At 43.2% G+C, this 13,471-nt stretch overlaps 1 protein-coding gene across 3 annotated transcripts in view; it reads left to right on the forward strand.

The window, feature by feature from the left end:
- The window catches only part of KIAA1328 (KIAA1328 ortholog), a 258,387-nt gene that overhangs the window by 5,627 nt on the left and 239,289 nt on the right, over positions 1-13,471 (forward strand). For all 3 annotated transcript variants that reach the window (XM_039543310.1, XM_039543309.1, XM_039543308.1), the window contains one exon: positions 8,286-8,380. In XM_039543310.1, the coding sequence (XP_039399244.1) occupies positions 8,286-8,380 (95 nt within the window). The remainder of the gene's footprint in view (positions 1-8,285; positions 8,381-13,471) is intronic.

A 13,471-nucleotide genomic window follows, 5' to 3' on the forward strand; every position in this document is an offset into this window, starting at 1 on the left:
ACATCAGAGGAAATAGTGATCCAATCTAGTCAATTGGTTTCACTTCTGAAATAATATCTCTTTAATTTTAAAATAGGAAATAAAAGTTTAAAGACCTACTAGGTCACCTACACTATTCCCCTACAGTATATTGCAAGACAAGTTCCAAAGCAGTGGGACTTCCTTGTGAGATTCTCATAGTCTAATAGACCTCACCATTCAGAACTCTATGGTGAGCTGTGTTCACCTGTGGAACATTGATCATGGCTATTAAACTAGTAATATTTTATTTAATGCCTCCTTTGTCAGTCACTATCATCCTCCCTATCACTTAGGTCTGGGATCTAGCCATTATATTTTACTCTCTACAGCCGCACATTCACGAATTGTCTAAATCTCGTTGTTTCTTTCTGCACAATATCTTTAAGATCCAGCATTCCTGTTACCACACAGCTAAAACTCTCATCTAGGCCTTGTGTTCTGACTACCACATCCCCCTCCTCCTGTGTCCTTAACAGATGCCACCTTGCCCCACTTATGTCCATTCCAAATGCTATTGCAGAGATTGTTTTGCTGGCTCACTGCTTCAACCACATTCCCCTTCCCACTTTGCATCCCTCTGCTGGTTCCCTCTTTTCCACATCAAATGATAACTAAGGCTAAGATTTTTCCCCGGTTATTTTTAGTAAAAGTCATGAGCAGGTCACAGGCAATAAACAAAAATTCACAGAGCCCCTGACCTGTTTGCTACTTTACTAAAAATAACCGGGGACAGGGTTAGGTAGGGGGAAGGAATGGAGTCCCAAGTGGGGGAGGGACTGACAGGCCGAGCCCCTCACCATGGCAACGGGCATAGCCCTGACCCCAGTGGCCGCAGTGGGGGGCGCAGCCATGGGGGACATTCAGCCCTTGCTCCAGAGCTGGCCCAGCTGTGGGGCAGGGGTGCATGACCCGACTGAAGCCCCTGCCAAGCCCCGGCTGCCGCGGTGGCGGACACATGCACACATGGCCCTGGGAAGTTGCAAGGTGGGTTCGTGACTCCAGCTGCAGCCTCTGGCGAAAGCTGCTGGGCTGGGGTGCACGACCCTAGCTGCAACCCCACCAAACCCGGGACACCATGGGGCTGTGGTGTACGGCCCCAGCTGCAGCCGCCAGAGGAAGCCACTGGGCTGGGTCTGCAGGGTCCTTGTTCCAGTCCTGCCGCCGCCTCCTGAAGCCCTGGAAGTCACGGAGGTCATGATAACTACTTGTTTTCACTTTAAAGGCCCTTCATGGCCTATCCCCACCCTACTTATCACTACTTATGTGCATTTGAGCTTTTGACTCCTGCCTGCACTCTGCCAATGATACCAGTCTTGAATCCCCCGTTTTCCAACAAGCACTTTGGTCCTTTCTCCCATGCTTCCCCTTATACATGGAAGCTGCTCTCGATAAACACACCCAAGGCCAGCTTGTTCTTCAAATCCCTCCTTAAAACTCTCCTCTGCTGTGTTTCTACGGAATGCTTGACAACGGTTAGGCAGCTGCTGTGCTGTGCCCATTGCGTCTTGTATTGTCCATAAGTCTCACCCTGTGTTTGTCTTTCATTTTATGCTTGGATTGTGAATTGTTTGGGGCGGAATTGTCTTTTTGTTGTGTTATACAGCTTGTAGCACTGTTCAGCCTTGACCCCCATTCAGCCTTCTAGCTTTTACCACTATATAAATAATAATAATAAAGAGGGATGGAAACTAGATCATAATCTTTTTACAGTGGGCTCTCTTGTTGTCTTGCCTTTCAGAATCCTTATGGAGACTTAACAGTTCAGGCTTACCCTTTCCATGATAAAGGAAAAAGAAATCTCATGATATTTTACTTGCTACAGTCAGGTGAAGTTTTGCAAGGTTTCTTTGCTCCTAGAGTCATGATGGCCACTTCCCGTTGTGTCAGAGGTGTTTAGTATTGAAGGAAGAACTGACCCCTTTACTTTGATATATTTCAGTTATATGTAGTCAGAGGGGAGATGCTGGAACACTGCATTGAAGCAAATGAATTGTTCCCTTCTAATATGAATCCTAGCAGAGCTGACTTGCTCTTTCATCATTCACAAAGCAGATCTGAGTACCATGTGGATGCCATATGTAGGCCTTTTTGGACGAGACATGAAAAACAAAGGTCCTGTCAATGCTGTCTAGACGTTGAAGATCCCATGGTACCTTTTGTAAATCAGGATTTGCCCTGGTGGTCTTGTCCAAAATTCTTCTTCCTCCTCCCCTTGGATGTTGGGAAGAGGTTGACCACCAATCTCCACCCCAAATGTGATGGTGTATGGGCACGTTTTGTGAAGGGCTTTGGGATTTTTGGGGCTAAAGATGCTGTATAAATGCAAAATACTAGTCTAAGGCCATGTTTTGCCCTGACTGATTCAGTAGGGTTGGCCAAGATGTAAAGCTGGATAGAACTTGGCCTGTATTTTCATTTGTGTGTGGAGACAATGGCCTTCTCATTCTCTTTTTAAAGTGTAGTTATACTGTTAACAATTCTGGACCTTGATGTGTGTTGAGGTACAAATCTGCCTCTGAGAGGCCACCTTGCATCACTTGTTAGTAGCTGGGGACTATGAATGTGCAAAGACAAGCTTGTCTGGCTGCTTCTTCATCCCCTAAATCCATCTGTGTCGCAGCAAGAAGATGCTTTGGGCTGGGGCAGAGGGTTGGGGTGCAGGAGGGGGTGCGGGCTCTGGGAGGGAGTTTGGGTGCAGGCTTGGGACAGGGGCTAGGGTGCAGGGGGTGTTGCGGGGGGTGAGGGGTATGGGCCTTGGCCGGGCAGGGCTTACCTTGGGCAGCTCCCAAAAGTGACCAGCACATCCCTCTGGCAGCGGTGCTGGGGAGTGGGGTGTCAGGGGTCTCCGCGCTCTGCCCCTGCCTGCAGCACCACCCCCGTAGCTCCCATTGGCCACAGTTCTTGGCCAATGGGAGCTGTGGAGTTGGCGCTCAGGTCTGGGGCAGCGCGTGGAGACCCCCCCAGGCCGCAGGGATGTGCTGGCCACTTCCGGGAGCGGCGATAAGCCAGGGTAGGTAGGAAGCCTACCTAAGCCCCGCTGTGCCACCAGACTTTAAGCGTCTAAAATCTCCCAGTTTGGCTTCAGTATCTTCTGGGAGATAGAGCCTGATTCCGGGAGACTCCCTGCAAAACTGGGAGGGTTGGCAACCCTACTATGGAGTAGTCAGATCAAAGAAACCTGCAGCCTGATACTTCCTTTGGTAGCACTTTGAGTATTTAATTTAAATAAAAATTAAAAGGCTTTGGATGAGGGTCTTTTTGAAGCTTAGGGTATGGAATAACATAACTCTGCTTAAGATCATCGCCAGTCTTTCTATTAGGCTACGTACAGTAATCGTTTTATTAGCTTTTGAACACTGGTTTGAAACAAACTGAAGATTGAAGGGCACATTTTCTCCTTGGTGTGTACACTCAACTCACATTACTGAGAAGCATTCATTGTGAAGGAAGGTTAAAGTGTTATTGTTTGCTTCATACTTTCAACAGTTATTCTGTATTGTACTTTGTATTAAATTTGCCCCAGTTAAATTGTGAGATCTTTGAGGGTGGGATTATTAAGTACGATGAACACTTAGTAACACTCAGAATTCACAGATGTCTAGATTCCAAGGCCAGAAAGGATCATTGTGATCATCTAGCCTGACCTGTATTGCACAGGCCATAGATCTTGTCTAGAATGATTCCTTTTGAATGAGAGCAGATCTTTTTAGCAAAAACATCCAATCTTGATTTAAAAATTGTCAGTGATGGGGAATCCACCATGACGATTGGCAACGTTCTCTGTAATTTTTTCCATCCATGTGTGGAATGAATTTTGTTTTGTGCGCCATCAGTAGAAACAAAAAACCATAATATATATTTTTCAAAAGTTACTATGGAGATAATTACTCCAGCCAGGACAGGCTAGGCATTTTAGAACTCACTATTCAAAGCATTAAATTTATGAAATGCATAGACCAGTCCAGAAACTAAAATAACAGCACTTTGAAAGAATAAAATTACAGCTGACCAGGGGCTCCAAGGCAGAGGGCAGGAGCAATGTGACTGCAGAGTAGCTCGGGGAGAGACACCTGATCACATGCTGCTGGATGTGTGTGGCTCTGATAACCAGTGTGTGGCACTTGATTAACTTCTGGGCAGCCACGCGACTGCGCAGCTTAGAGGGAGCACGGACCCTTGGTAAATTGTTCCAATGGTTAAATAGTTTTGTTAAAAATACATGCCTTCTTTCCAGTCTGAATTTGTCTAGTTTCAACTTCCAGCCATTGGATTGTTTTATACCTTTCTCTCTTAGATTGGAGATCCTATTATTAAATATTTTTTCCCCAGGTAGGTACTTATAGTCTGTAATCAACTCAACCCTTAACCTTCTCTTTAACTAAAATCTATTGAGCTCCTTGAGTCTGTCACTATAAAACATGTTTTCTAATCCTTGAATAATTCTTGTGGCTCTTCTCTGAACCCTCTCTAATTTATCTACGTTCTTCGTGAATTGTGGGCCCCAGAACTAGACACAGTATCCCAGCAGTGGTCACACCAGTGCCAAATACAGAGGTCAAACCACCTCTGTACTCCTACTCAAGAATTCCCATGTTTATTCATCCAAGGATCACGTTAGTCCTTTTGGCCACACAGTCACACCGGGAGCTTATGTCCAACTGGTTATCCACCATGACCCCCAAATCTTTTTCAGACTAACTGCTTCCCAGAATGAAGTTCTCCATCTTGTAAGCATTGTCCACATTCTTTGTTCCCAGATTATACATTTACATTTAGCTTTATTAAAATGCATGTTCTTTGTTTGTGTCCACCTTACCGAGCATTCCAGATTGCTCTGAATCAGTGACCTATTCTCTTCATTATTTACCACTTCTCCAATTTTTGTGTCATCTGCAGAATTTATCAGTGATGATTTTGTTTTCTTCCAGGTCATTAATACGAATGTTAAATTGTATCGGTCCAAAACCAATCCCTGTGGGATGACGTTAGAAACTCACCCATTCAATTATGAAAACTAAACTAAAACTAAACTAAGTGAAAACACAAAACGAAGTGATTGGGCAACAAAATGCCAAATGAAATTTAATGTGGATAAATGTAAAGTAATGCACATTGGAAAAAATAACCCCAACTATACATACAACATGATGGGGACTAATTTAGCTACAACGAGTCAGGAAAAAGATCTTGGAGTCATCGTGGATAGTTCTCTGAAGATGTCCACGCAGTGTGTAGAGGCGGTCAAAAAAGCAAACAGGATGTTAGGAATCATTAAAAAGGGGATAGAGAATAAGATTGAGAATATAGTCTTGCCCTTATATAAATCCATGGTACGCCCACATCTTGAATACTGTGTACAGATGTGGTCTCCTCACCTCAAAAAAGATATTCTAGCACTAGAAAAGGTTCAGAAAAGGGCAACTAAAATGATTAGGGATTTGGAGAGGGTCCCATATGAGGAAAGATTAAAGAGGCTAGGACTCTTCAGCTTGGAAAAGGGGAGACTAAGGGGGGATATGATAGAGGTATATAAAATCATGAGTGATGTTGAGAAAGTGGATAAGGAAAAGTTATTTACTTATTCCCATAATACAAGAACTAGGGGTCACCAAATGAAATTAATAGGCAGCAGGTTTAAAACAAATAAAAGGAAGTTCTTCTTCACGCAGTGCACAGTCAACTTGTGGAACTCCTTACCTGAGGAGGTTGTGAAGGCTAGGACTATAACAGGGTTTAAAAGAGAACTGGATAAATTCATGGTAGCTAAGTCCATAAATGGCTATTAGCCAGGATGGGTAAAGAATGGTGTCCCTAGCCTCTGTCAGAGGATGGAGATGGATGGCAGGAGAGAGATCACTTGATCCTTGCCTGTTAGGTTCACTCCCTCTGGGGCACTTGGCATTGGCCACTGTCGGTAGACAGATACTGGGCTAGATGGACCTTTGGTCTGACCCGGTACGACCGTTCTTATGTTCTTATGTTCAATGGTGATTCCGTTTACAGTTACGTTTTGAGACCATGTGTGCCATGTTATTTTTATACCTTTTTTGGTTTTCAGTCAAAATGTCACGCCTTACAGAAGTCTAGATATATTACATCAACACTATTACCTTTATCACCCAAACTTATAATCTCTTCAAAAAATACCGAGTTAGGTTCTTTTCTCAAAATAAACCCGTGTTGATTGGCATTAATTATATTACCCTGCTTTAGTTCTTTATTAATCGAGTCCTGTTCAGCCATCCATTATCCTTCTGGGATCGATGTCAGGTTAACAGACCTATAATTTTCTGGGTCATCCTATTTACACTTTTTAAATATTGGCACAACATTAGCTTTCTTCCAGTCTTCTGAAACTTTCCCAGTGCTCCAAGACTTATTGAAAATCAACAAGAGTCCAGCAAGCTCCTGTGGGCAACTCTTTTAAAACTCTGGGATGCAAGTTATCTGGGTCTGCTGGCTTAAAATTGTTCAACTTTAGTAGCTGCTGTTTAACATCCTCCTGAGATACTAGTAGAATCGAAAGAGTGTTATATGATCTGACTACACCATCTGATGATCAAGGTTTAGATCTTCAATCTTCTACTCAAGCATATAGGAACTTGTAGGTTTTATTACATGTATGTAAAGATCTAGCACACTGTAAACACATTCTTGAATATTTGCCATTACTTCCACTTAGTTTGATTTCTGTTTTACTACCAAATTCTTGGAGCAAATAATGTGGATTAAAAATAATTCAATCTCCACCTCTTTTCTGGATTGCTTTGTATTCCATATAGGTTCTTATACTAAGGTCATCACTGTAGTATGAGAATGCGTGGCACAAGCCTTGGATAACTCAATCGGTAGCTGTATAAAGTTGTTCTTTTACTAAGTAAGGCCAAACTTAGAGTTCATTGGAAGAACCCATGGAAATATCCACAGTTATATGTAGGCTTTGCAGAATTCAATTTTTTGAAATATAATTTTGATGGATATTCTCTTTTTAAGGACTTACTTAGATTTTTACAATTTAATATTCAGTTGTGGGAAATTAAGTACAGGTAAGACAATAATTATTTAATAACAGCAGATGTTGAGAATAAAAAATGAAAGTTTTATAATTGTTACAACAAAGTGTCAACCTCACATACAAAGTACACTTCTGCCCGGATATAACGTGACCCGATATAACACGAATTCGGATATAATGTGGTAAAGCAGTGCTCCGGGGTGTGTGTGGGGGGTGTGCTGCGCACTCTGGCAGATCAAAGAAAGTTCGATATAACGCGGTTTCACCTATAATGCAGTAAGATTTTTTTGGCTCCCAAGGACAGCGTTATATCGGGGTAGAGGTGTAGATACCATTAAATCAAAGTTCTCAAATGATGTTTTCCTTGCCTATTTGTAAATTTTGATCATTAATGGAAATATTTTTTCACTGGTTTGTATATGCACAATGAAATCAACATTTACCAATAATAATCTAATCTGTCCAAGCCTAATTATATGTAATGACAATAACAGTGATACTGTAAGAACTGACTTTTAAACTATAAACTGTGTACGCCCTCTGGTGGACATGGGTACCAAATGTATCCATTTATTTAGGTGTAATATAGGAGTGGACTGGCTCAGAAAGAAGAAGAAAGCATGGTAGATTAAATTTAAAAATTATCTTGTTTGTGGGGCAGGATTGGCAGTGGTTGAGAAGCAGTTGAGTATAGTGTAGATTTAAAATCTAATAAAAAAGAACTGACAGTGGCTAGTGGGGTGGGGGTAACTCAGTTTAGTGTGTGTTTCTAAATAAACAAAACACAATGGAGCTAAGAAGATACCTATCCTGTTATCACCCTGATTACTGCTTATATGTTGCATTCCTGTTGCTCTCTCTGACTCCTGTGTTTAGCCACACAATGAGTTCCTGATTTTGATCTGTCAATTTGGGTGAATTCACAATACAAATATAATCCTAGATTTGTAGGCCACCAGGGACCATTTTGATTATCTGTTTGAATCTCCTGCATAACACTAGCCAGAGAACTTCGCCCAGCAAACCCTGCATTGAGCCCAGTAACTTTTTTAGAAGAAATCACCACAAAATGTGGTAAATTGTACCAATGGTTAATTACCCTTAAAGTTAAAAATAGGCACCGTGCTTCCAGTCTGAGTTTGTTTAGCATCATTTTCTGACCATTACATCCTGAAATACTTTTAATAGCTTCAGAAATACTTGTTCTGCATAAACTATTGCATTTTAAAATGCAGATTTTACTTTTCAGGTCACTAATGAAGGAGGAGCGAAGAGTGCTTCTTTAAAGGATTTGTGTCCCGAGGACAAGAGACGCATTGCAAACTTAATTAAAGAACTTGCCAGGTGAGAAGAAGCTTCACCTGAAAATGCATTATGTTTAGGGAGAGTCATTCTTTGAGTTAATGCCAGACATCTTAGAACTTCATCTTTATTAAATAGACATAAGCATAAAGTGATTGTTCTTGCTGGAAGAGACTCGAGCAAGAGGAGACCCAGTAATGTTCCCTTACCCCCCTTGAACAAAAAAAAGATAGGTGGCAATGAGCAATTAGGCCTTTATCCTGCAAATTGCAGGAGCCTGTTCACACAGAGCTAGTTACAGGATCATGGCCTTAGGGAAGGGGTCTCAAACACACGAGGCTATTTCCTGCGGCCCGCCAAGCAGCCTGCACTCACCCCCGCCCCCGGCCTACCTCCAGGCCAGGGGTGGGCAAACTACACCCGCGGGATTGCCCCTCTCGAGCCCCGTGCCGCTCCCTGAAGCGGCTGGCACCATGTCCCTGCGGTCGGGGCAGGGAGAAGCAGAGGGCTCTGTCCGTGTGTTGCCCTGGCTTCTAGGCAGCGCCCCCTTGCAGCTCTCATTGGCCGGGAACGGGGAACCTGGAGGCACGGCAAGCAGTGTGCGGAGCCCTGCATCCCCCGTCCCCCAGGGGCCGCAGGGACATGGTTCCAGCTACTTCCCGGAGCGGGGCCGGGGCTGGCAGCCTGCCCTGGCCCCGGTGTGCGCTGCTGCCACCCCTGGAGCCTGATGCCCTCCTGCACCCTGCCCCCCAACTCCCTGTCCTGAGCCCTCTGCCTGAACCTCAACCCCCTACTTTACCCCAACCCCCTGCCCTGAGCCCCGTGGCACATCCCACACCCCTCCTGCACTGCAACTCCCTGCCCTGAGCCCCCTGCTGCATCCCACACCCCTTCTGCACCCTGAGCCCCCTGCCTGCACCCCAACCCCCTGCTGCACCTCAACTCCCCGTCCTGAGCCCCCACCACACCTCTCATGCATCCTCTGGGGGCAGGGAGGGGGTGGAGTTGGGGTGGGGACTTCAGGGAAGGGGTTGGAATGGGGGCAGGGAAGGGGTGAGGCCTCGTGAAAGGGGTGGAGTGGGAGCAGGGCCAGGGGCAACGAAGCGGGGGGTGTCAGTGATGCGGCCCTTGGGCCAATGAACTAGCCCTCATGTGGCCCTCGTGGGCATTTGAGTTTGAGACCTCTGCCTTAGGGCATGTCAACACTTGCAAATATAGAGTGCTTTGAGTTAAACCAGCCTTCGTAGAGCGCAATAGGGAAAGCGCTTTAGATTGTCCATACTGACAGCTGACAGCGCACTGGCGTGGCCACATTAGCAGCTCTTGCAACAGCCACAGAGAGCAGTGCATTGTGGTAGCTATCCCAGCATGCAAGTAGCTGCAATGTGATTTTCAGATGCGGGGGAGTGTGACAGGGAGTGTGTTTGTATGTTGGGGGAGAGAGTGAGTTTTTGGGGAGCTGAGAGCATGTCAGCATGCTGTCTTGTAAGTTCAGACACCAGCAGACCTCCCCCCCCACCTCCCTCTCTCACACACAGCATTCCATAGTAATGGTTGCTTTGTCTCGGAGCAGGTAAGCAGCCGGCTGTCAAACGGAGCTTTCAAAGGACATATCCAAAACAATGACAAGAGTGGCCACTTGACTTAAGGGGATTATGGGACATTTCCAGAGGCTGATCAGAACGCAGTAATGCAACATCTCATTCACACAGACGCTGGGGCGCTCCAGCAAATGTTTTTCCTCTCGCCGAGGTGGAGTACCAGGAGCGCTCTAGCCGTGGAGTCAGAGCGCTCTACGTGCCTTGCCAGTGTGGACGGGTTGTGAGCCAGTGCGCCTGGGGCTTTTTTAATGCACTGTAACTCACAAGTGTAGCGGAGCTGTTAGTTGCAACAAGGGCTCTTTCCTCTCGTGTGTAAAAGAAAATATTAAATTCTTTCAGTTATTTCCTTTGTTTTCTGAAATCACAAACTTTGCTGGTATGAAACTTTGCAGAGCTCATCTGCCAATGGAACAAGTTTTAGGGGAAATACCATTTAGAGGTAGGGGCATAAGCTTTTGTGGGTAAAAAAACCCCCACTTCTTCAGATGCGTGGAGTGAAAATTACAGATGCAGGTATAAATATCCTGGCACATGAAGAGAAAGGAGTTACCTTACAAGTGGAGAACCAGTGCTGACAAAGCCAATTCAGTCAGGGTGGATGTGATCCACTCTCAATAATGAGGAGGTGTCAATACCAAGAGAGGGAAATTGCTTTTGTAGTGAGCCAGCCACTCCCAGTCCCTATTCAAGCCAAAATTAAAAGTGTTAAGTTTGCAAATGAATTGTAGCTCTGCAGTTTCTCTTTGAAGTCTGTTTTTGAAGTTTTCTCATTGCAGGATGGCTACTTTTAAATCTGTTATAGAATGTCCAGAGAGATTGAAGTGTTCTCTTACTGGCTTTTGTATGTTACCATTCCTGATGTCTCATTTATGTCCATTTATTCTTTTACATAGAGACTGTCTGGTTTGGCCAGTTTACATGGCAGGGAGGCATTGCTGGCACATGATGGCATATATCACATTAGTAGATGTGCAGGTGAATGAGCCCCTGATGGTGTGGCTCATGTGGTTGGGTCCTCTGATGGTGTCGCTAGAGAAGATATGGGGACAGAGAAGGCAACGGGGTTTGTTACAGGGGTTGGGTCCTGGGTTAGTGTTTCTGTGGTGTGGTGTGTAGTTGCTGGTGAGTATTTGCTTCAGGTTGGGGGTGGTGGGGGCTGTCTATAAGTGAGGATTGGCCTGTCTCCCAAGGTCTGTGAGAGCAAGGGATTCTTTTCCAGGATAGGTTGTAGATCGATGATGTGCTGGAGAGGTTTTAGCTGGGGCTGTCTGTACGTGATGGCCAGTGGTGTTCTGTTACTTTGTTGGGCCTGTCCTGTAGTAGGTGACTTCTGGGTACCTGTCTCGCTCTGTCAATCTGTTTCTTCACTTCCCCAGGTGGGTATTGTAGTTTTAAGAATGCTTGATAAAGATCTTGTAGGTGTTTGTCTCTGTCTGAGGGATTGGAGCAAATGCGGTTGTATTTTAGGGCTTGGCTGTAGACAATGGATCGTGTGATGTGTCCTGGATGGAAGCTGGAGGTGTGTAGATAAGTATAGTGGTCAGTAGGTTTCCGGTATAGGGTGGTGTTTGTGACCATCACTGTACAGTGCAAATAAGCAATCTATCTCCCCTCTTACATGTTTTAACACCCCTCCCGCCCCCCCTGTGATTGAAAAAGATTTGAGTCTCCTCACCACACAAAGATGAAAAATGAAAAGGAACTGAGTGAGTCACCCTGTTTTAGTTTCCATTTAAAAAGAGGGAAAGAACATTTCGTAATGTTACGTTACGCTGAATTTTAGGATGTACCTTGTTTCTTCCATGTATTAAAGGCAAAGGCAATGGTGATCACCAGCATTGCTTACTTATAATCTTTAAAAAGCTTTATTGAGTACCTGCTTGTTTGCTTTTGATGGTAAAACAAAAAAAATCAGATTTTTTTTTGCTATGTGAGTTCTCTGGGGCAGGGTCCATGTGTTTGTACTGCTCCAAGCACCATTGCACCTTAATCCTGATTGAGCCTCAAGCTGCTACTATAACATAAATATTAAAGAATAATATTGAGAAGATCATAATCCCTTTACTTGATGTTTAACATCCACGTGTGCTCAGTGGAGAGGTCTGTTGCTAGTGAATCCCAGGCACTTGACTTTCTCTAGGAAGCTTATTTTTCTGTCAGATGGTAATATCAATAGTTAATTTAGGAAAAATAAAACTTTATAATGGGAACAGTCAGGTTCTAAATAAATAATTTAAAAAAATCTGCAGATTTTATCCCCTCCACTAACACTTCAGATTAAAACACATACTGCATGGGTCTCTAAATGTGCATAAGTTACCTGACTGAATAAATGCACCATTTTTTACACAATCTTCATTATAGGGCATGCATTCTTTTGGAAATCCTAGTTACACTGTCAAAGACTTCATAATACAATAGAGGTCACACTTTTCAATTTAAAAAACAAAACAAACCCCCTTTTGAAAGTTTATCCTGGAATCTGCTCCATACCTAATTGTATGTTTCAGTTGTGTGTTCTCACTGGGCTGCTGGCATTTTTTCATAGTATTCTTTTTTTTTCTTTAAAGAAAAGAACACTTTGTAAAATTTCGTGCATTCTTAGAGATGAAAAATGGTGTCCAAAATATGAAATCATATTTTTGCCTAAACATTTTGATATGTCCCTACAAATTCTAAAAATACTTCTTCAACTGTTTTTAACCATAGATTTCAAAATGCTTTGCAACAGTAAGCAAGCATCATTAGCCTTATTTTCTCAGATAAAGAAACTGAGGCAAAGAGATGAAATGATGTTTCCCAGTAAATCAGTGATGCAGCTAGAAATGTTCATTCTCATCATCCACTGGAATACTTTCCTCCTAATAACTTGATACAAATTTTTGGTGTACAATCTTTTAGTAAACTTCCAACTCTTTATTTTTAACTACTCCATGTGTTAGAATGTCTAGTTAAGGCTGTAATGAAGAATAGATTGCACTGAAGCCTGCTTACAAATGGTCAAATGTTGTAGCTGTTCTAGAAGCAGGCCCCAATGTTTGATGTATAGGTGTATAATCTAATAATGAAAAAACCCTCTATTACATTGTTACTCAAAATACACTGCTCCCAACTGAATTCCAATGCACTAACTCATTTAAACACGGGATTCTTTTAAAGTCTCAGATGCTTTGATTTTTCCCTGAGGATAGATTGATATTTCTGCCTGACATTTCTCTGAAGAAAAATAGGAAGTGCAGCAACATTAATTTTGAAAGGTAAAATTAGTGGAACACTATTATTTTATATTTAGTTCTCTTTTATTTTTAAACCTCATCATATTTTTATTGGATGTAATTAAAAGTCCTTTGCAAGAGTGATAGGAAAGTTAAACTCTAACTCCTCTCACCTCATTCGCTTTTTTAAAAAAAGCTCTCCATAATTTGATATTTCGTAATAGCAAAAGAACCAGCAAAATACTGAAATTTCCAGATAGACTTTGCAGTAAACAATAATAACCATTAATAATAATAATAATAAATAAAATAACCTC

This window comes from Mauremys reevesii, linkage group 6 (assembly GCF_016161935.1).
Source record: "Mauremys reevesii isolate NIE-2019 linkage group 6, ASM1616193v1, whole genome shotgun sequence".
NCBI lineage: Eukaryota > Metazoa > Chordata > Testudines > Geoemydidae > Mauremys > Mauremys reevesii.